This window comes from Desmodus rotundus, chromosome 10 (assembly GCF_022682495.2).
Source record: "Desmodus rotundus isolate HL8 chromosome 10, HLdesRot8A.1, whole genome shotgun sequence".
Lineage (NCBI taxonomy): Eukaryota > Metazoa > Chordata > Mammalia > Chiroptera > Phyllostomidae > Desmodus > Desmodus rotundus.
The window spans coordinates 35,001,887-35,022,528 of NC_071396.1; the positions used below are offsets into that span (position 1 = coordinate 35,001,887).

At 57.9% G+C, this 20,642-nt stretch overlaps 3 protein-coding genes across 4 annotated transcripts in view; 1 reads left to right on the forward strand and 2 right to left on the reverse strand.

The window, feature by feature from the left end:
* PLIN1 (perilipin 1) overlaps window positions 1-13,518 on the reverse strand; it is a 49,928-nt gene extending 36,410 nt beyond the window's left edge. Inside the window, exon 1 of one of the 2 annotated variants that reach the window (XM_053913051.1) lies at window positions 13,416-13,518. The gene's annotated coding sequence lies outside the window, so the exon portion shown is untranslated. Of the gene's footprint in view, window positions 1-105; window positions 246-13,415 lie in introns of those variants that run through there. The other variant, XM_024561695.3, reaches the window with a different exon arrangement.
* On the reverse strand, window positions 2,311-13,526 carry MESP1 (mesoderm posterior bHLH transcription factor 1). The gene is given in 3 exon segments (XM_053913056.1): window positions 2,311-2,450; window positions 2,666-3,869; window positions 13,416-13,526. Coding segments are annotated over 2 exon segments (735 nt in total). The 5' UTR covers window positions 3,326-3,869; window positions 13,416-13,526; the 3' UTR covers window positions 2,311-2,375.
* Window positions 13,527-17,226: 3,700 nt separating this feature from the next.
* On the forward strand, window positions 17,227-19,174 carry MESP2 (mesoderm posterior bHLH transcription factor 2). The gene is made up of 2 exons (XM_024561976.3): window positions 17,227-18,048; window positions 18,568-19,174. Exons 1-2 carry the CDS (start codon window positions 17,227-17,229, stop codon window positions 18,835-18,837), a joined length of 1,092 nt encoding a protein of 363 aa, XP_024417744.3. The 3' UTR covers window positions 18,838-19,174.
* The last annotated feature ends 1,468 nt before the right edge of the window (window positions 19,175-20,642 follow it).

Consider the following 20,642-nt stretch of genomic DNA (forward strand, 5'->3'; position numbering starts at 1 on the left):
CCTCCTCCTTACTTCATGTCGCCATCCTGAAGATGGCACGTTAGCTGGGGCTTACCTCAGGTTAGCTGAGAGGTGAGAGGGAGCACATGTCCACGGCTCACATACCTGGACGCTGGTGACTGTCCTGTGCTTTTGAGTGGCCATGCAGAGTTTCCTCGGAGACCCGGGGGCCGGCCCAGGAAGGGGTGGGGACGAGGAGCAGTGGGAGGTGACCCTTCTCATCTCCAGTCCTCCTGCTTATTAGCAGAGACCTGTTAATGAAAATCACACCCAAGTGCTAATAAACGGTGGGAGGCCCCAGCTCTGACCTGGAGGGGGGACCCTCTGCAGGGGAGGGGCTGGCCAACAAGCCCCACTTACCTGTGAAAAGACTTGCTAATCACTTTAATTCCCCCCCTAAACCACGGGGCCTTTGCTATGCAAACAGATTTTCTAAACCCACTTAGGTTCCTGGAGAAAACATCCCATCTACCCCCTTTAGGGTCCTGGGAAGAGAGAGTGACAATGGGGTGGAGGCACAGGAAAGTGGGGCGATCAGCGAAGGTACAAGGTCCCACCTCCACTGCAGGGCCTCTGCTTTGGGATCCCAGGCTCCAAAGCCGGAGGTGGCCAGGGTGCACCTGAAGTGCAGGGCAGCAGCCCGTCCACTATGAATTACCGCCCCTCTCCTGGGAAGGGTCCTGGAGGTGGGATCAAAACAAACCCATCAACGTGAACTGAGAAATAAAATGTGGTCTCTATATACAATGGAATACTACTGGACAAAAAAAAAAAAAAGATAAGAGAAACCGATGCACTCATATACAGACAATCTTAAGGAACCTTGAAAACCTTACACTAAGTGGAAAAAGCCAGACACAAAAGGCTCCGTATATATGGTGTGATCCTTTCACACGAAGTATTTGTAACAGGCAAACGTGTACACAGAAAGTAGGATAGTGAGCTGGGGCTGGGGGGTGCAGGAATGGAATAGCGGGGAGTGACTGCTAATGGAAATGGTTTCCTTTGAATTTACTGGGGTAACATTGCTTAATTATATGAAGTTTCAGAGGGGCTTCCTTTTGTGAGGTGACGAAAATGTCCTAAAATGAGTGGTGATGCTTGCATGACTGTATGAGCCTACAAAAACCATGCAAATACACTTTGAAAGGCTGTAAGTTTTATCTCCATGAAGTTCTCATTAAAACAAACAACACACATACAAAAAAAACAAATACAAACAAGGCCTGTGTTTCAAAGCAGCTCGAGGGGGCTGGGGGGCAGAACTAGGCATCCGCAGAGGCCGAGGACCCTTGGACAGAAAGAATATGTCCCCTTGCCCACCTCACCCACCAGGCCTGGCTGCTCACCTGGCCCCCCCGACCCAAGCCAGGCTCCTGGGCTCAAGGCCCCTCTCCCCACACATCCCTTTCCCAACCCGAACCCAGCCAGTGTAGACAGGAGTGTGCAGCTGGGCCTGGCTCTAGGTCAGCAGTGTGGACTTGGGTCCAGCAGCCCAAGGGACCTGTCACCTCCCCTGGGCCTCTGGGAGGTTACATTTCTGTAAACTCAGGATTGCTCCACTGACATTATTTGATGTCCCTAAACCACCTGAGTGGGAACCCTGAGGGAAAGGACATGGGACAATCCCAGAGTCCAGGCCAGGACGCGCCCGCGCAAGGGGAATGAGGACTCGGGACCTGAGAAAGGGCCCCTTGGAGGCCATGTCCCCTCCACCTCAGAATGAATGGAGCTGACAACTCCTACCAGGGCCGGAGTGTTGGCCCTTGGGTTAGGCTTCTGCAAAACGGTTATTTGGGTATAAAATATGTAAAGGATCTGATACAGTAAGTACTAATGCAGATGTACTTTCTGGAGATACTTTGGTTTTCTCCAGCCCCCATACAGGTTCAAAGAAAAGACAGACAGACTTCATTTTCTGCCACTTTCCCATGTGAAGCGCCTACCCAGTTCCAGGCTGACCCAGCTGAACAGGCGGTGCTGGGGGGCAAGGTGGAACCGGGCGGCATGCTCTGGAGACTGCAAGAAACCCTCCCAGCTTCCCTATAGCCTCCTCTGGAGGAGACGGAGGGAGCTTTGCGTCCACGCAAAGAAGGAAGAACTTGCCAATTGACACCAGCAGTTTATTCACAAATAAATAAATACACACTACGCAGAGCTTCCTGACTGCCTCAAAGTGTTTGCTCTATGGGTCCAATAGCGGGAGGGGCTGGGGTGGGTCATCCCTGGGGGGACAGGTTCTCACCCGAAGAGACGCCCCAGCCAGCCTCGCCGGTGCCCGCGGCCATGGCAGGGGGTCTGAGAGGAACCCCTTCGAAGGTGTTGAGGCCAACAAGGCCGCAGTGCCCTTGTCCCTCAGGAGTCACTTCAACTACTCAGGCCAGCGGCCACTCCAGGGGCGAGAGGGGCATCCAGGTCTCCAGCGGGGGCAGCACGTGGCCCGGAAAGAGCTGAGGGAGAAGAGGGAATGGCGTGGCTCTCAGCGCTCGTGGACTCCACTCTCAGGGGGCCCGTCGCCTGCGCGGTCTCTCCCTCCCCTCACCGCTTGGGCACCCCAAGTACCCCGGCTCTGAGGCTCCGCAGAGCGCGTGGGGAGGCTATGCTGAGCGCCTAGGGCATGGACAGTGGGGGCGCCTCCACCGCGGAGGGAGCAGGAGATACTAACCGGAGACGAGGGGTTCGGCCCGGTCGCCAGTCCTTCCGGGCACGCTGCCTCGTCGTAAAGCACCGGCGCGGGCACCGCTGGGGATTCGAGGCAGGCGGGCGGGGACCCCCAAGACCCGGCGGCGGGGGCAGCTGAGCCCGGGCCAGGACGGCGCGCCTGCGCAGGGCCGCCGTCGAGGCAGAGCCGGCAGCCCCGAGGAAGCTCCGCGTCGCTGCGTCGCCGGCGCCGCAGGCTCTCCTCGCTGAGGCCCAGCACGGCCGACAGGTGGCCGATGTAGCGGATGGCCAGGCGCAGCGTCTCGATCTTGGTCAGGCTCTAGCCGGCGGGCGCCACGGACGGCAGCAGGAAGCGGCGCAGCTCGTGCAGCGCGCGGGCGAGCGTGCGCATGCGCAGCTTCTCGCGCTCGCTGGCGCTCTGCCGCTGCCCGACGCCCTGGCGGCTGCTCCGCGCGCCGCGCCTCTTGGCGCGCGGGGCCGCGAGGGCTCCGGGCCGCCCGGGGCTCGGCACGGGGCTGCCGATGGGGACACTGCCCCAGGAGTTCGGGGACGAGGCAGGGGAGCAGCCGCAGCCCGTGTCGGAAGGCGAAGGCGGCTGAACTGCGTCCCAGCACGCGGGGAGCACCCAGGACACGGAGAGCGGTGGGCGCAGGGACTGGGCCATGGCAGCGGCGGTTCGTCTCTAGACAGGCGGCGCGACGGCTTTATCCCCCAGGCTACTGCTTTATCCCAAGCCCAAGGTGTGAAGTGGCCTCTTCCAGGCCACATCATCACTTCAAGGCGGCTCGGGGCCCGGAGGGGGCGGGGCCTGACCCTTTGAACCAACGCGGTGGTGTTGGAAGGTGCTGCCAGTTGGCTGCACCAGGTTGGCCCCACCTGAAACATCGCACGGGCACAGGGGCACCGTCAGTGCGCCCAGACCTTGGGCCAGTTCAGCAGGTAAAGGAAGCGAGATCACAGACCCCGAAGTGCAGTGCCTAGGTTTGGGGCTGCCTTCACCTGTTGGGAGCCTTATGCAAATAACTGGATTTTCCTGCACCTTCATTTCTAATTTGTATAATGGGATCCTCGGGCCCTGCTGCAGATCTGTAGAATCAACTAGGGTCCAGGAGTGAAGCCTTGGTTCCCGCCAGAGGTGAGAGGAACAGTAATCCGGCCCTCTGCTGAGGCAGGCTGGTCCTGGACACACCCTTCCCACGGGTGGTGAGCTGGAGGAACAGGGGTGAGGAGTCTATCTCAGGCACCTCAACGAGCTGGCCGGATCTGGTCAGGCTGCTGGACCACCTGAGCAGAGGGAGGGGTGAGCCTGCTGGCCTCCAGGATACCCACAGCCTGGCAGCATGGGGGGCTTGGCCTGCTGCCACCACGGGCCTCTAGCTAGTGTTTGTCAGTTTGGGGCAGGTGCAACAGGCTTTACCAACAAAATGGAAATGACACAGAAAGAGCATTTTGACAAAATTCAACACCCCCTTCATGATAAAAATTCTCAGCAAACTGGGAATAGAGGGGAACATTTTCAACCTGATAAAAGGCATCTACAAAGAACATACAGCTAATACGTGAAATAGGGAAAGACTCAGAGCTTTCCACCTAATACCGGGAAATGGGCAAGGGGGTCCGCTGCTACCCACGCCTTCCTATTCAGCATTACCCTGGAGGGTCTGGCTTATGCAGTAAGAAAAAGCAAAAGGCATATGGATTGAAAAGGAAGAAATAAAATTGTCTCTATTCACAGACAATATGACTGTCACATAGGAACTCTCACAGAGTTCTATTGCCTGCCTGGTCCCTCACAGTGTGGAGTTTGGGCCCCATCCTAACAGCTACTTCAGGTGTGACGTTCTCCAGCTGGACTGTGCAGCAGTCCATGGTCTAGGGTCTAATGTGCATCCTCCATGCTTCCAGCCCCGTGAGACTGAGGGGTGAGCTGGTGGGAAAGAAAGCAAAACGGCTGGGTCCCTTTCCCGTCTCTCTTATCTTATATGCACACAACCTCCTCTAACACTGTCTGCACCCCCTCCTCAGAGTCTGTCCCAGCAGCCCCAGGACACTCATGCCCACAGTCACACCTAGGACAGGCAGTGCCAACCCACCCTAGGCACACAGCGTAGGACCCGTCCACCCCCACAGGAGCCTGGTTCCCCAGCCTGCAGCTGCAGCAGGGCTGCCACTTCCGGGCCCTGGCCGGTGGATGCCTTCTTGGGGCTCCAGATTCAAGCCAAGAACCTGGTACTGGAGCCCAGTGACGGCCCCTTCCATCCCGCTGGACCCAGGGGAACAAGTGGTTGGGGCTCGGCAGAGGGTGCTGTGCGCAGCACGGGACGGGGTGCAGGGTAAAGGCTGCACAGGCAGAAACGGGGGGTCTGGGCACCCTGTCACCAACCCAAGTATCAAAAAGCCCCTCCCTTCCCATAGGCTAGTGGTGGCGATCGCCACTCATTTGTCAGCGGCAATGCTCCGCAGTGAATTTGCATGTGAAGTACAAAGTCAACCAGACGTGCTTGCACAGGACCACCCTGAAAGCACAGCTGTAGCCCGAGGATCTCATTCACTGAGTCCTTACACAGCAGCCACGGAGAGCTCAGGGAGGGTTAAAAAGACCCAGGTGCAAGTGTGGAGACAAAGAGCCCACAAGAATGGCATGAAAGAGGCGGGGTTTTCAGCCCTCAAGGCTAACAAATTGGAGGTGCCACTGGGAGTCCCTCCCTCCCCCGGTGCCCCTGAGGTCTCTGGGCCCAGACTGTGCAAAGGCTGTAGTTGGTGGGCCTGATGGAGCCAAGTGGGGGCAGAGGAGGAACCCCAATCTGGAGCCTGGGTTCTACCACCTCCTGCCCGCCAGCCTCCCTCTTCCCTATCCCCAGCCTCTGTCAGCTTTGATCTCCTTATCGCCAGCCTCTCTAGAGGCTTCATCTGGGAGCTGAGTTAATGAGTTCTCCAGGCAGCGGGGCCCACACGCTCTCCTGCTGGGGTGAGTTCTTCACACCCAGGGGCCTGTGTTTTGACAAGTGCCAAGCCAGTGGCTCCTGCTCCCCTGCCTTTGCCTGCTGCCTCCGCTGCCGGAGTGTAAGGCTGGGAAATTAGGCCTGGGGGCAGCCCCACTGAGCAGAGGTGAGAGTTCAGTGGGGTCCTTGGCCAGTGTGGTGGGGGGTGGGGGGCAGGCAGGACAGGGCAGCACCCCAGAAGGCTGGGGAACAGGCCTCAGCCTTCCCGCTAGGAACAAGCTGGTCTCCTCAGGCCAACCCCGGGTCTGGGGCGCTGCCCCTTCCCACCTCCAAGCCCCAGTGCCCTCATTTCCCGCCAGCCTCTCTGACACAGGAGTGCTAATCAAAGGTGCTATGTCAATATGCCCCTAGCAGCCCTAATCCCTGTGTCTGCTGGAGCCAGGGCCCCCAGGGGAAGGAAGCAGCTCTTGTACTGCCAGCCTGCTCAGTGTCAGCAGTCACATGCCCTGGGAAGCTCCTAATTGGAGGTCCCCTACTGCCAGGGGTCTTCCCACAATCCCTGCACCAGCCCGAGAGGCAAGCCCATTCAGGGAGTGACTGTTATTTACGAAGCCCCCACCTTTGGACAGCCTAGGACACCCCCTGGAGTGTGGAGTCCCTGTCCTGACATGTCCTACCTGTGTCACTCACTCTCATCTCTGGGCCCCGGGGTGAGTGACACCGACCTTGCCAGCGTGGTAAGGACCAAAGCACACCCCCAGACACCCTTTGCGCATGGCCACCCACAGTTGCCGCCCAGGCCGGCACTGTGCTGGCACTCAGCTGGGTCACAGCACACCACTGTGCTGTGATGCGGGTGTTCTCCACTCATTTGGTAGCTGAGGACATGGAGTGACGAGAGGCTATCCCACGTCACATGGCTAGCAGGGGCTGAGCTGGGGTCCTCCTGGCTCTGTCTGGGGCCACAGCCTGTGGAGGACTCGAGTGGCTCCCGTCCCACAGGAGGGTGGCCCAGAGAGTGCGGGTGCCAGACTGGGGGTGCACAAGCCTGTGGAACCTTGCCCCTCATCAAAGGGACTTGCAGAGATGCAAAAAGGTTTCCAGGCCCACCCCGGACCCGAGGATGCAGCTGCAGAGTCTAGGTCTGAAAAGGACAATGTCCCGGAACCGGAAAACTTGGCCACCATTGAGAAGCAGCGGCCACAGTGGACAAGCCCCACTTCAGAGAGTGGAAAAGGCCCTGGGAGTGCTGCCTCCCGGCCTCGGATCCTAAGCAGCCCCTGGGTCGCAGATAGACGAGGAGGAGCTTGGGCCGGAGGGGGCGCTGCGGCCAGCTGGAGCTCAGAGCAGTCAGGGGGCCCAGCACTGAGGACCCCACTGCCTCCTCCACCTGCACCCCTCCCCAGCAGCCTCCCAGCTATAGCCTAAGGCTCCCAGGGAGGCCCTGCCCGTGGGGATCAGCCCCTCTCCTCACACCTCTGGCTCCTGGAGCCACTGAGTTGGCAAGCCATATGGAATAGATTATTCTGGAACCACGATAATCTGATTATCTTGGCCTTGGATCAGCTGGATATGCAGCCAGTGGAAGTCACAGGAGGCAGAGGGGGTGCTGAGGAGGGAGGGGCTGGGAAGGAAGGAGAGAGATTTGGCGGATTCCAGGAAAGGATCAAGAGAAGTGCCAAGCTCTGTGAGGCCCCAGGAGCCAGGCTGAGAAGCAGAGCCAGCAGGCCGTGCCTCTCTCCTTAGGGAGTCCTGTGCTGCTCCTCTGCTTCATCTGGGTATGTGGAGGGGGGTCTAAGCTTTATGGTGAAAGGCGGAGAAACAGAGGCATCAACTGGACTTCTGTTTCTCCAACTGCAAAATGGAGCAGGGATTGCCAACTGCCTGCTGAGATGTCCTGGGGGCTCTGCACGCCTCGCTGAGAAGGCGTCTGTCTCCAGCACGGTGACCGAGGACCACATGGGATACAGTGGATGGATGGGTACAGGATCCACTAAGTGCCCTTGCATTCCCAGCCACAGACAGCAGAGGGCGCTGCCCAGACGCCTGGGATCTTCGGTTCTGAAAAGGGCAGCCCTACCTCTAACCAGTTGGAGGCCTTGGCCTGCAGCCAGGGCCAGGGCAGGGTGGGAGTGGTGGGCATTGGCACTAAGTGCATGTGTCAGAGACGCTGGGCCGGCTTAAGGAGAGGGTGAAGCTGGCTCGGCACTGGCGCGATGGGCTCTGTGACCCAACAGGCCACTTGCCTTCTCTGGACCCCAGCGTGCCCCTCTGTTCACGGGGAAAGCATATGTCTGCGCGCAGAGGCGGAGTGAGGCAGAGCCCAGCCTGGCCCAGCATGGCTCGGCTGTTTGGAGAGTCATCCTGTAAACCGAAAGGTCGTGGGTTCGATTCCCGGTTAGCGTGCATGTGAGAGGCAACCAATCGATGTATCTCTCCCACATTGATGTTGCTCACTCTCTTCCCCTCTCTCACTAGAAGGCATGAAAAAATGTCCTCGGGTGAGGATAAAACAATTTTTTAAAATAAAAAGACGGAGTCCAGAGGAGTGGGGAGGAGGGGACTGGCTCAGGAGGGCTCGGGACAAGCAGCACTCAGGTCCCTCCTCCCCTTCCCTAAACACAGCCCTGGAATGCGGGCTGAAAACGGTCAAAGCACAAGCTGTCCGAAACTGCAGGCAGGGGACGGGCACCCTGAGGCCTGTGCCCTGCCAGCTCCCTGGCGAGGATCTGCAGGCCCAGCTCCGCTGCCAGCTTGGGGCACATCCAGCACTAGCCCCTCCAGGAAGCACAGGATGCAGCTACCTCCAGGCAGGACACACAGGTTTCAGCCCCTCCCAACCCTGTCCCTGCACTCAGTGACTGCTGGCAACTGGCAACAGTGAGGCGCCAGGACAGCAATTAGCCCTGGCAGGAGGGGAGGTGTGCACACAGGGCCAGCCCAGGCTACCGGCTGGAAGCCTGGCCTGGGCTCCATGTGGCTGAATGGCTCAGGCCCTCAGCCAGCTCCAGGCCCTCAGTCCCAAGGGCAGGGGAAGGAGGGGATCCCACCCCATCTGCCCAGACGTACCTGACTTCAGACCCAACGAAAAGCAAAGTGGGGCCCCTAGACTGAGCTGGAGTGCTTGGCAGGGCCTGGAGGAGTGAGGAGCCTCTGGGCAGCCGTCTTTGCCAGAGGCTGGGGACAGGGCTGCCCCTGGACCGTGTGGGGAACATCTCGAGGAAGCAGTTGCCCAGATAATAAATCAAACAGGAGAGGGTCCTACATGATCAGTACTGATTATGGGCCGAAAACTGAGGCCAGGATGAACTCAGTCCTTGGCTCTGGAGGGTCCCCCACCAGGGGAAATCCCAGATGCAGCCCTCGGCCTGAGATGAGAGTGTTTTCTTCCCCCTTGGAGGTCACGCCCCAGACCAGGCCCTGGGCATGCTCGGTCAGCGCCTGGCACAAGCGGTCACACCTGTGAGGCACCCTGGGTGTGCCATGCTGCTCGCTGCCCACAACCAGGTCCCCACCTCTGGGGCTCCCCAGGACTGGCCTGAGGCTTCGGCACACCCTCCGCCCAGCGGTTCCTCTGGCGGGAATTCATCCCGAGTAGAAAAGACTGAAGGTGAAGACGCATGGCTGAGTGACAGAAGCCAGCTGCACAAAAACCATTCTGCATGGCACCACGGATGTAAGCAAAAACGTACAAAAAAAACCAGAATCTAACAAGAAACCTACACGGAAAGTCATCGAGTGACACCCTGTATTTTGTAAAAGCACAGTCTCCATCACTCACCGCATCCACAGTAATGTGCCAGGGCTTATCTGGGAGGGGGCGTGTCTGGGTTCTGGGGGGTGGTCAAGGAAGACTTTAATCTTATCTGTAATGTTTACTTTTTAAAAAATTACTTTTTATTTCCGAGAAAGGGGAAGAACAGGAAAGAAATATCGATGTCAGAGAGAAACACTGATCAGTTGTCTTCCTCACACCCCCCAACCAGGGACCTGGCCCACAACCCAGGAACGTGCCCTGACCAGAATCGAACCAGCGACCTTTCGGTTTGCGGCACAATGCCCAACCCACTGAGCCACACCAGTCAGGATGAACTATTTCATAAATTACAGGTATAAGGATGTACCTGTATGGGAAACCTTAAGGCATCTCAGTGTATACTAGAGAACTTGATACTAAACTATTACCTCCACACCACAGAGTACCAGGCAGGCCTTCAAAACCTCTGTTCAGAAACACATCAACTGATGCAGAAAAGGACCTTAATATGTCAGAGAAAAAGACTGGTTGTATGCTCTTTAACTACCCAAAGGAATTGAAAGCAGGGTGGAGAAAAGACATTCAAGGCAACGTTCGTATTGGCATTAGTCCCTCGTGATCAACAGTACCCAAAAGGTGGAAACAACCCAAGTGTCCATCAACAGATGAACGAATGAACCAACGTGGTCTACCCGCACGGTGGAATGTTATTCAGCCATGAAAAGGGATGTGGTGTGGACACAGCTGCCCCACGGATGAACCATGAAAACATCACACTAAATGAAACCAGCCCGATGCTGCATGACAAACACTGCATGATTCCACTTATGGGAGGCACCCACAACGGCAACATTCATGAGAAGGAAGCTGTAGAGGTTCCCAGGGGCTGGGGGAGCTGTTTAATGGGGTACAGAGCTTCTATTTAAGGTGATCAAGAAATTTTGGAAATAAAAGTGGTGAAGGTCACACACATTGGGAATATTGGGAATATAATTAAGGCCACCAAATCGCATACTTAAAATGGTTAAGATGGAAAGTTTTAGTGTTTTATATATATATATAAAACACTAAATATATATATACACACATTTTTACCACAATTTTAAGAATTGTAGATGTAATACACAAAAACAGTGGAATCGTACTGCAGCAGGAGTGGATACTTCCCCCCTCGTCCTTCCTGGGGGCTGCAGGGCTGCAGACGTCCCCGCTCCCCAGCAGGGCGGCAGGCAGGATGTGTGCACTCCCACTCGCTGAACACACGGCGATAAGCCTCACCATCTGGGCGAGGAAACCCATTTCACAGACGCCACCACTGAGGCTCCAGGGACTGAGCCCTGGCACAGCTGGCTCTAGGCCTGTGCAGCCCCTTGCACACCAGCTTCCTCGGCTCAGCCTCCTTATTGGAGGGAGAGCAAGGGTCCCCCTCCCTTCCCTGGCTTGCCGGGCAGCTCCCTGGGTATCTGTGGCCACCCTCCCCACCTCCCACCATGCTTCCAGTGGCCACAGCCCTCCCTCCTTCCTACACATTCTCTCCTCTCCCAGCGCTCTGCCCTGCCTCCAGCCACCCTTGCCCTGATGTGACCGCCTTCTCCTGCCCCCAGCTCCTCACCTTCCATCCCCTCGCCCTCCCCAGAGTTCCCGTGGGCTCGCTGCTGCCTCCCCAAGGCCACGCCCCTTACCCAACCGTGTGTCCGGCTCCCACCTGCTGGTCCACACCACACGCTCCGCCCATGCCCACCCCCCCCCAGGGGCCCAGCACGCTGACATCGCCCTTGGCCTCCCCACTTCCAGCCTCAGGCTCACACCTTTGCTGCAAGCCAGGAATGTCGCAGCTACACCTCAGCTTGGAGGAAAACCCACACTTTCAGGTTCCTCCTTTCCCCCTGCAACCTGCCCTGAACACTACTAGTCAGGGGGCACCTCTGTGGCCTGTGGGCTCCCAGCCACTAGGGACTCCAGCCCATCTACTCCTCCTTCTCCCCCTCCAGCTCCAGCTCCCAGAAGGCAGCGAAGTCGTACCCCTGGAGCTGTGGCCTCAGGCCCGGGTAACATTTCCCAGTGCTGTGGTGCATGGCCTCTGTGGGTTCAAATCCTGGCTCCGAGGGACTTTAGGCAAAGGCCTGGGCCTCTCTGGGCCTGGTTTCCCCACCTTGGCAAGGGGGGAACAGCAGGCTGAGGTCTGGATTTGCCCCCTGCATAGCTACACAGGGACGCGCTGGGCACTCACGCTGCAGAAGGGTCCAGAAGCCGGGTCAGGGGAGCCCCAGTTTCAGCAGCTGCTCTGTGACCTTGTGCTAGTGGCTGTCAGTCTCTGGGCCTCCCACAGAGCCTGTCCAGAGCCCCACAGCAGCGCCTGGGCCAGGGTGGGACCATTTGCGGGCAGGCTGACTCAGGGCTTTGGGAGTGAGGGGCTATGAGGGACCCCCGTCCCTGCCTCCCTTGCCCTCCCAAGGACATAGAATCTGCCTTTGCTCTGGGCCCCCTGGGGTGGGGACCTGCAGCCCCCCACCCCTACCCCAGAAGCGCATTCCAGGGAGTCGGAGGGGGCCTGCTGCCCAGCTGTTTTGGAGGACCCTGCACACCCTCGTTCCCAAGTCGACACCTTCTGCCCGGGGGAGGTGGCCTTGTGTCAGCAGGCGGACTGGAGGTGTGAAGGCGGCCGCAGTAGCCCAGGGGGCGGCTGGGCCGGCCACACTGCTGGCTGGTAATGAGGATACCACATGGCCCCTGCCGCCCCACCACGGCCAGCCGCCCTCTGCCTTCCCACTCACATTCCACCGCCTAACCCCCCGCACCGCCTGGAAGGGAAAGCAGACCTGTGTGGCAGAGGCCAGGCTGTAACCCGGGACAGCCTTGGAGCCTTGGACCTGCTCCCAGGGGCCCTGCCCACCTGGGGTAGGAACAGGTGCAGAACAGCAGGGGGGGCAGTGAACAAATGGGGAGCTCACGCCGGGCCACCAAGAGCAGGCCTGCCCAGGGCCGCTGCCCTCCCACAGCCCCTGACAGCCAGCACGGGGCGGCATGCCCCTCCTCTGACCGTGGTCAGGGACAGGTCCTGGGAAGCCTGTGGGGGGTGACGGGCCCGAGGCCCCAGCGTCCTCACCTATGTAACAGGCACAGTGACACCAGCACTGCGTGCCTCACGGCGCCAGACCGAGCCTAAGGCCAAGGTGGCCTTGTGGTTCCTACCCCAGCGGAGGCCCAGCTAGTGGAGGCCCAGCCTAACCAGCGATTCAGGCACGAGAGCGGCACTGCGAGTGCTGTGAGCACAGAAGCAACCGCGAGGCCTTGCTGTTGTCCCCCAGCCTAGGTGCCCTGAAGGGTCCCCGTGGCTCCTCACCGAGACCGCCCAGAGCCCAGAGGCAGCAACACCCGGCCTTGCCCCGATTCTCGGCTCCAGCTCTGCAAGTCCCCCAGGATCAGCAGGCCCAGCTCCTTTTTGGTGGAGCTTGTCAGGGCTGCCAGAGGCCGGGACAGCCTCCCGCTGCACTGGATGCGCCCCTCATGCAGCTGCCGGGCCGCTCCTGGGTCACCTCCAGGAACAGGACTCTCACTCCCTACACAGCCCCTCGGACCTCGACAAGTTCTGCAGACTCTCCCTGGGGTGTTCTGGACACAACATCACATCTCCTAGTTTTTCTGTCTTCGGACAAAGCAGCCCTGAGTCCTTTAGCAATTTCCCTAGGGACCTGGCTTCAAAACCCCTCACCGGCCTCCCTCCTGAGTTTGTCCCCATCCCCCACAAATTGTGGCCCCAGGTGTGACCACATTCTCTGCGTGTGGCCCGCCTTGCCTGGGGAGTAAGAGACCAGCGTCCATGGCAGAAGACCTTGTTGGCTGTGAATGGGAAAGGGGTTCCATTTGTTTCTCATGTCCTGGATTCCTGGAAGGCAGTGAATGCCATGTCTTTGCCAAACGTGCTGCTAGTTACCCGATGCCCCCGACCCTGAACTTGGAGGGAAGACACACAGGTCTCCATCGATTCTACCCTATTCGATCTGATAGGTTCTCCCAGCCTGTTACCCAGTTCCCCTCCTGGGTTTGGATCTTACCCGACATTCGATCAGTTCCTTTCTTCAAGCCACTGCCCTTGACAAGCCTGGGAGCAGAGCCGGGGACACAGCACGAGGGGCCTTCCTCCGGTGGACATTCACCCATCCATCTGTGGAAACAACGAATCTGTTACAAAGTCACTCACCTGAACTGTCACCCAGCTCTCCTGGCCCCGTGCGTTCACAAGGATGCCCTAGGGACTTCTTTATTTAGTGGGCAGGAATTGTGTCTGGCTGCTTGCTCATAGATAACACCCCAAATGGCCATAGCTTTAAGTGGCAATTTATTTTCTTTCACATGAAAGAAACTTCAAGGGTAGACAGTCCTGGGCGAGTGTAGCACTTCTGTGTTGTTACTGATGCCTGGGCTTTTTTCTGCTCCACCATCCTCAATGACTTCTGCCCTTGAGACTGCCTCGGGATCACAAAATGGTTTCTGAGGCAATAACCATCACATCTGTCTTCCAGGTAGAAAGCCCTGCTTTAAAGAGCTTTTCTAGAAGCTCCATCCAATACTTCCACTAACATTTCATTGGCCATTCCATCTGCAAGAGAGGCTGGGAACTGCATGTTTGGTTGTTATTTTAGCTGGGCACATGCCCATCCACAGTAATACAGCCTCCTGGTATTAAGGAAGAAAGAAGTATAGAGGCTATACAGAACACATGCTGTGTGGCCAAGCAGCAGTCCCGGCCACACTCGTGCACATTCTACTGACCACGTTCCCTAGATCTAGACACCATGTATCTCCTCCGCTGGTGGAGGGCGGGGCTGAGACTCTAAAACCCGGGTCTGTGCGACCCCACAGCCCGGCTCAGGGGAACGATGCACTCTGGCTTCCTCCCGGTGAGTGCAGCTGGCAGAGTGTGCCCCTGGGCCACAGGGCCTGGATTCCAGGTCCAGTGAGGAGCCAGGGGCCCCACCCTCCAGAACTTATGCTGCGACACCCCACAGTCCTCTAAAGCCCGGGCTCTGGGGCCGGCCCACACCAAGACAGAAGGCCAGGCCATCCTAGAGAGGAAACTGCACCGCGGGCTCTGTGAGGCGGGCCTCCTGTTATTCACCGAGTCCTTTTCCAGCCAACCCCTGCAGGCCAGCTCTGATGGGAGGGCGTGGGGCAGGAGAGAGCAGGAATACTTCTGGGTACTGGGAGCCTTCCTGGAGATCATAAGGCTACTTTACCTCCCCACTCCGCATCTAGCTGCCTGTGCACCAGGCGGTGCTGTGTGGCCAAGACTAAAACTCCGCGAAAGGTGCATCAATAAGAGATGCGCTAGGATGCAAACATGCCGGGAAATATTACACAGCAGTGAATAAGGGCCAGTTGGAAAGCTCAAGTTCAGCAGTGCAGGAATCTGACACTTCAGAATCCAGACCCAGAAATACATGCATGAACCTGGGTGAATTCTGTTTACAACAGTCAACTCCATGTATATAACGAACTCCGTGCCAGAGCAATATGTCAGGGCTTTACAGTACTGAGCTCCGGATGAATAAATGACAACTTGCTTGTGTTTGCTAAGATCTCAACCTCAACTCTGTAGCGCTGGATGTCTTCCAAGTCCACACTGCCCTCAGGAAAAAGTAGTTATTTTTTTAACCTCGCTTTAAACCCTTTTAAGTCATGAAATGTTGCATAACTAACTGCTTCTTTCTAGAGAACGTCAGTCTGAAACCAGGCGTGGTTAACAGACTCCACCTTTTGCGTTATAGGTAAATTAGTTCCCTCTCCTCGCATATAGCAGCTACAAGAAATCCAACAACAGTTGCTCCAGGCCGGGACCACTTCATCATGATGTCACGGCGGTCCCCTGAGCCATTCTGCTCCAGTACACTTTAAAACAAGTTCTGAAGACAAAGCGATGTGATTTCATCACTGAGGGTCTACGTGCACCGCCTACCACTCTCCACGCCCCCAGTTCCAATTATCCCCTGTGATTGAAATGGGTGAACACTGACATCAACTGAGACCCATAGGAAGGAAACAAGTCGGTCCTGAGACGGAATGCTCTGGAACAGGCTGCTGAATGCAAAAGGAGCGAGTCACAGGCTAGTATGTGTGACGTGCCACCGTGTGACCGCCTCCCCACTGCGTGTCTTCTGAGGATCCGTGCTGATGGATGTGAGTTCACGGACTGGAAGGGGGGGCCTAACAATCCTATAACAACAGCTATTACCTTGGGGAGCACCAGCATTCTCTCACGTGTTTCCACGTCTAACAAAGAGAATGTATTAGTTATGTAATCTGCGTAACTAAAAGTTAATTTTTAAAAATAGCCATACGATACTACAAGGCCATTGATGACATCCAGCTACTACTGGTTCACCTATTCCTGACCCCTAGGGAACACCTTGCAAAGTCCCACCTCCAGAATGCCACCTGCCTCGCTCCCTACCCTAGTCCTGCGTCCAGTTCCAGGCCCCACAGTGACTTCCGCACCTCTGTGGCCAGAGCTCCACCGTCGCCAGCCCCCCTGAGGCCCTTCGCCTCCGAGTCAGACCTGTTTTTGAAAAGATCACAAAGAACATAGATGCCTTTTTTAAACTGTAATTATTGTTGAGGGGTGAGTGGCTTTACTCCATAAGCTTTACTCTGTCCAAGTTTATGCCCTGAGACTGCAACAGTCCTGGGGCACAGACATATAATTATTATCCATGTTTTAGAATGCAGGAGGTTCAGACAGGGGAAGGGCTTTGTCCAAGAGCACACAGCTGGTGAGTGGTAGGATCCCCAAATCATACAATGGCCTGCTCACGCCTCTCTCCCACAAAACCGAAACCTCCTGAAAGCAGAGGACAGAGCTAGCTTGTTCACACTGGTGTGACTCACATTTACTAGTGGTTAAATAAATATGAATTAAATGAGTAACGCCTACAAGTATCTTGAAATGTAAGTACCCTCCTTACAAAATGATAGCACCAAAAACATTTAGCTCACTTGCCAAATCCATACTAAGTGGTTCCAGGGACTGGGAACCCTCCAAAGTGGTGGTTATTTGTATTATTTCTGAGAACACGGAAACTTGAGTTCCAGAGGAGTTAAGTCACTTGCCCAAAGCACACAGCAAGTAAAGAGGGTCTGACTCTGGAGGGCTTGGGGGGTCCACCTTCCCCATTCCTTCACCCTCTACACCTCATTCATTCATTCTTCTCCAGGATGCTCTGTTCTGCTTTTCAGGAACAGAAATTAACTGTGGGATGTCTTTCCCACAGTGAGATGTCTTTCTCCATGTCACTCATCAAACCAGCAAGTGCAGGTTCCAAAGAAGCCAGGAAGGGTCCGCCTGGGTGTTCCCCACCCCCCACCCCTGATGGCAGGTCCCTCGGGCTTGTCTTGGAGGCACACTTGTAGGCCCTGGGTTACTGGGCACAGCCCCCCTCCCAGGGGACTGGTGATCAGCGAGGCAGCCACTCTATGCAGGGGCCCATGAGTCTCTTGAGGGGCAGTTTGGGAACCTGGGACGATGGCTTGCCCACCGCTATCGGGCTCCGGGCACTCATCCTGAGCAGTGGACGGGGTGGGGTGGGTGGGTACCTGGTGAGAAGCTTAGCAGCTCCATCCAGATGCGAATTGTCCCTCCCACACTTCCCGGGCTGCAGGGGCCTCCATTAGAGCCCCCAAGGAGTCAGAATCCACACCTCCGCAAATGGGCCCGCTTTCCCAGGGCCCCCCTGCCCAGACCTTCCCTGGGCTCTGTGGGTTTTGACACCTCTCTGTAACCTGGTGGGGGGCCACCTAGCACCTTTGGTCCAGATAAAAGCTCAGGCCCGGAGGTGGCCGGTCCAGCATCCCGGAGCCTGCGGCCCGGCCATGGCCCAGTCCCCTGCTCTGCGCACCCTCGACCACTGGATCTTACCCCAGCCCTGGGGCTGGGCCGGACACTCAGACTCCACGTCCCCGGCCTCCTCCTCGGATTCGTCGAGCTCGTGCCCCTGTGACGGCGCCCGCGGCCCCTCTCAGGTCGCACCTCTGGTTCGCGGCGCTCCCGCTCCAGAGGCCACCCAGACGGCGCCGCCGGGACGCTCGCGCCCCGGACCGGCCGTCGGGCAGCGGCAGAGCGCCAGCGAGCGCGAGAAGCTGCGCATGCGCACGCTCGCCCGCGCGCTGCACGAGCTGCGCCGCTTCCTGCCGCCGTCCGTGGCGCCCGCCGGCCAGAGCCTGACCAAGATCGAGACGCTGCGCCTGGCCATCCGCTACATCGGCCACCTGTCGGCCGTGCTGGGCCTCAGCGAGGAGAGCCTGCGGCGCCGGCGACGCAGCGACGCGGCGCTCCCTCAGGGCTGCCCTCTCTGCCCGGACGGCGGCCCTGCGCAGGCGCAGGCGCGCGGGCCGGATCTGGGCTCAGCCGCCCCCGCCGCCGGGTCCTGGGGGTCCCCGCCCGCCTGCCCCGGAGCCCCAGCGGTGCCCGAACGCTTGAGAAGCAGGGTCCCCGACGTGGGTCCCTGGGTCTCACCCCCTTACTGCCCCGGGATGCAGTCGCTTCCTCAAGTAACCCAAGGAAGGGCCCCCGACGCTGCCCTTTGGACGCCGACCCCAGCGGGTTCCGGAACGCAGACACCCCCAGAGCTGGGGACGCAGGCCACGTCCTGGGCGATGCCCCCTGCTGACCCGGAGCCTTCTGCAAGGTACCAGGTACGGTCCCCAGGCTTCCCTTGGAAACGGATGCGGTGGGTAGGCTCTAGTCTGCAGACGATTCCATATTTTTTAGATCCCCATGATCTAAGCCAGCCCTGGTTGGGGGTGGAGAGGGCGCAGACCTCCGTGGGGAAAGAGGTGGGGGCCTGGATAGGTAAGGCCTCCACCACCACCCAAAAGTCATCACCCCCTGGGGATGAGGGAGGCGCCCTCAGACTTGCCCCTTCCACCCTGGGCTCTGGAGGTGGCAGAGGCCACGGTCCAAGGGCTCCAATGAGGGCTGGGAAGAGGGTGGGAAGCTTCGTGGCCCCAGAGTTAGGGGCTTCCTGAACAATGGCCCTTGAGCTGGTGACATTTGTTCCTTCAAGCTTCAGTTATGCTTGAAGCCCAAGAATGAATGACTCGTGGTTCATGAAGTAGCATATTAATAACCAAAATGTATTGAATGCTTATTGTGTTCCCAACACTGTTCTCGGTCCTGTCCGTGAATTCACTCCTCTTGTCTGTCCTGCACAGGGTATCCCTGTGTCTCCGGAGCCCTATCTGTTGCCAGAAACCCCGCCCCTCCTGCCCCGCCTGGCATGCCAGAGACTTCAGCCTCAGGCCCAGTGGGGATACTGGAGCCACAGTGCAGAGGTGCTCCCCAGCTCCGAGTACCAGGGACCAGGCCCCGCCTTCCAGTTCAGCGATGAAACCCCTCTCCAGAGCTCAGGCCTGCAGCTCAGTGGCTGCCCTGAACTTTGGCAAGAAGATTTGGAGGGGGGCCGCCTGAGCATCTTCTACTAAGGGCCTTGCCTGTCTGCTTTTCAGTGAGGAATCAGGCCTGTAGTGTGGGCGCCCTCCTCATTTTCGACATCAGTGGTTTTCAGGCTTCCCATTAGCCAAGGGTCCCTTTCCCAAGTGATGTCTTTCATGCAAGCAGTGTTTGAAGCAGGTGGCCTCCCTGGCTGGAGTCAAGGCTGGCAGGGCCCTCCACTCCGGGACCCCCTCCAGAACGGCCAGTGCCCTGAAGAGCCAAGTTGGCAGCTGGGATGAGTTGGGGGAGGGGGGGGTGCAGGGCAGAAGCCTATATGTTTTGATTTTGCTTCTTAAAAGAAAAAAACACATACACACACAACAAAAATGTGCTTTGGTCTGTTTTTCTTCGATCAACTTGAGTTCTTATGGCCCCTGGGAAAGGAAAAATGTCCCCACCCTGCGGGGAACAAATCACACCTTGCCAAGGTGAGCGTGGGCCCTCACCTGCCAGTTTCACCCTGTGTGTTGTGCAGGGCGGCCTGGGGGGCTGACACTTGGACCCCTGCACTTGCCTCACACACCCAATCCTGTCGCCCGTTTCCATCCTCTTGGGTGCGTCCCTGCGGACCCACAGGGCCCTTTTACAGTGGTTTGAAATTGTTTTCCGAGGACACCTGTGAGTGGCCCTGAGTACTAGGCCAGTGTATTAGGTTGCCTGGGCTGCCCTAACAGAAGACCACAAACTGGGCGGCTTAACAACAGGAATGCATTTTCCCACAGTTCTGGAGGCTCGAAGTTCAACATCAAGGTATCAGCAGGTTTGGTTTCTTTGAGGCCCATCTCCTTGGCTTGCAGATGGCCACGTTCTCACTGTGATCTCATGTGGTCAGCCCTGTGTGTGTGTGTCTTAATCTCTCCTCCCTATAAATAACACCAGTCACAGTGGACTAGGGCTGCTTTGTTCTCCCAGGTCCCCTCAAGAGGTGTTCCTCTAGGAGGTGGCAAGGCGGTGGCCTGAGATTCATCCTAGATGCCACTGGAGTCAGGGGAGCAGGGCCTGGGGCAATGGGACTACCCACCAGCCTGTCCTCATCCTCTGGAACGGAGGCTCAGCCCTGCCTCTTGGGAGCAGCCCCCCTTCCCCCCATCCATCCAGTCCGTGGCTGCGTCCCAAGCATGCTGCTATTGGCCGCACCTCTCTGCTAAGTGACCGGCAGGGGACAAGAGGAACCGACACTCGTGCCTGGGGTGACTGGTCTGCCCACACCTTCCCGGGGCCCCCAGTCACCATCTGTGAGTCTGGACGTTTGCTAAGTGCCTCACCTTTTCAGTGACCCTGTAGTGTAGAGGGCATGCCTCCTAAGGAGCCTCCGGAGACGGGAGGGGGCACTGCACCCGGGCTGCTGCTTGCTGGCCCTCAGATCCTGCCTTCCCCTGTGGCCTTGAGCCCGGTTCTGCACACAGGTCTCGGGCCCTGCATGTTCTTGCCGCAGCCTGGGAGCTGGCTTCCTCCAGTCTTACAGAGCCTCCTGAGTGCCAGGGCTATAAGCTGTCAGGTGGCCTGAGAATGCGACATGTGGCTGCCACAGACCCCGTCCCTAGTCCAAATGGAGATGGACCCACTCTTGCAGAGGCAGGACAGCCAGTCTCCATCTTCTCCCAGCTCAGCAGAGCTGTGACTTAACCTTCCTGGGCCTGAGGTTCCTTATCAGCAAAGCCTAGATAAAGGCTGTCCTTATCTCCTGGGATGCTGAGAACCCAATGAGACAATGCGCATATAAACTGAGCTCAGTGCCAGGTACAGAGACTGGGGTCCTTGCCAACTCTTCTCCCTAGGGACACTGGATGGCAGG

What these genes read in the sequence shown, in the direction of transcription:
- MESP2 (XM_024561976.3), top strand. Translation starts at nt 17,227, where the DNA reads ATGGCCCAGTCCCCTGCTCTGCGCACCCTCGACCACTGGATCTTACCC. An exon ending in AGCCTTCTGCAAGGTACCAG is followed by an intron (nt 18,049 to 18,567) that starts GTACGGTCCCCA and finishes TGTCCTGCACAG; the next exon opens with GGTATCCCTGTGTCTCCGGA.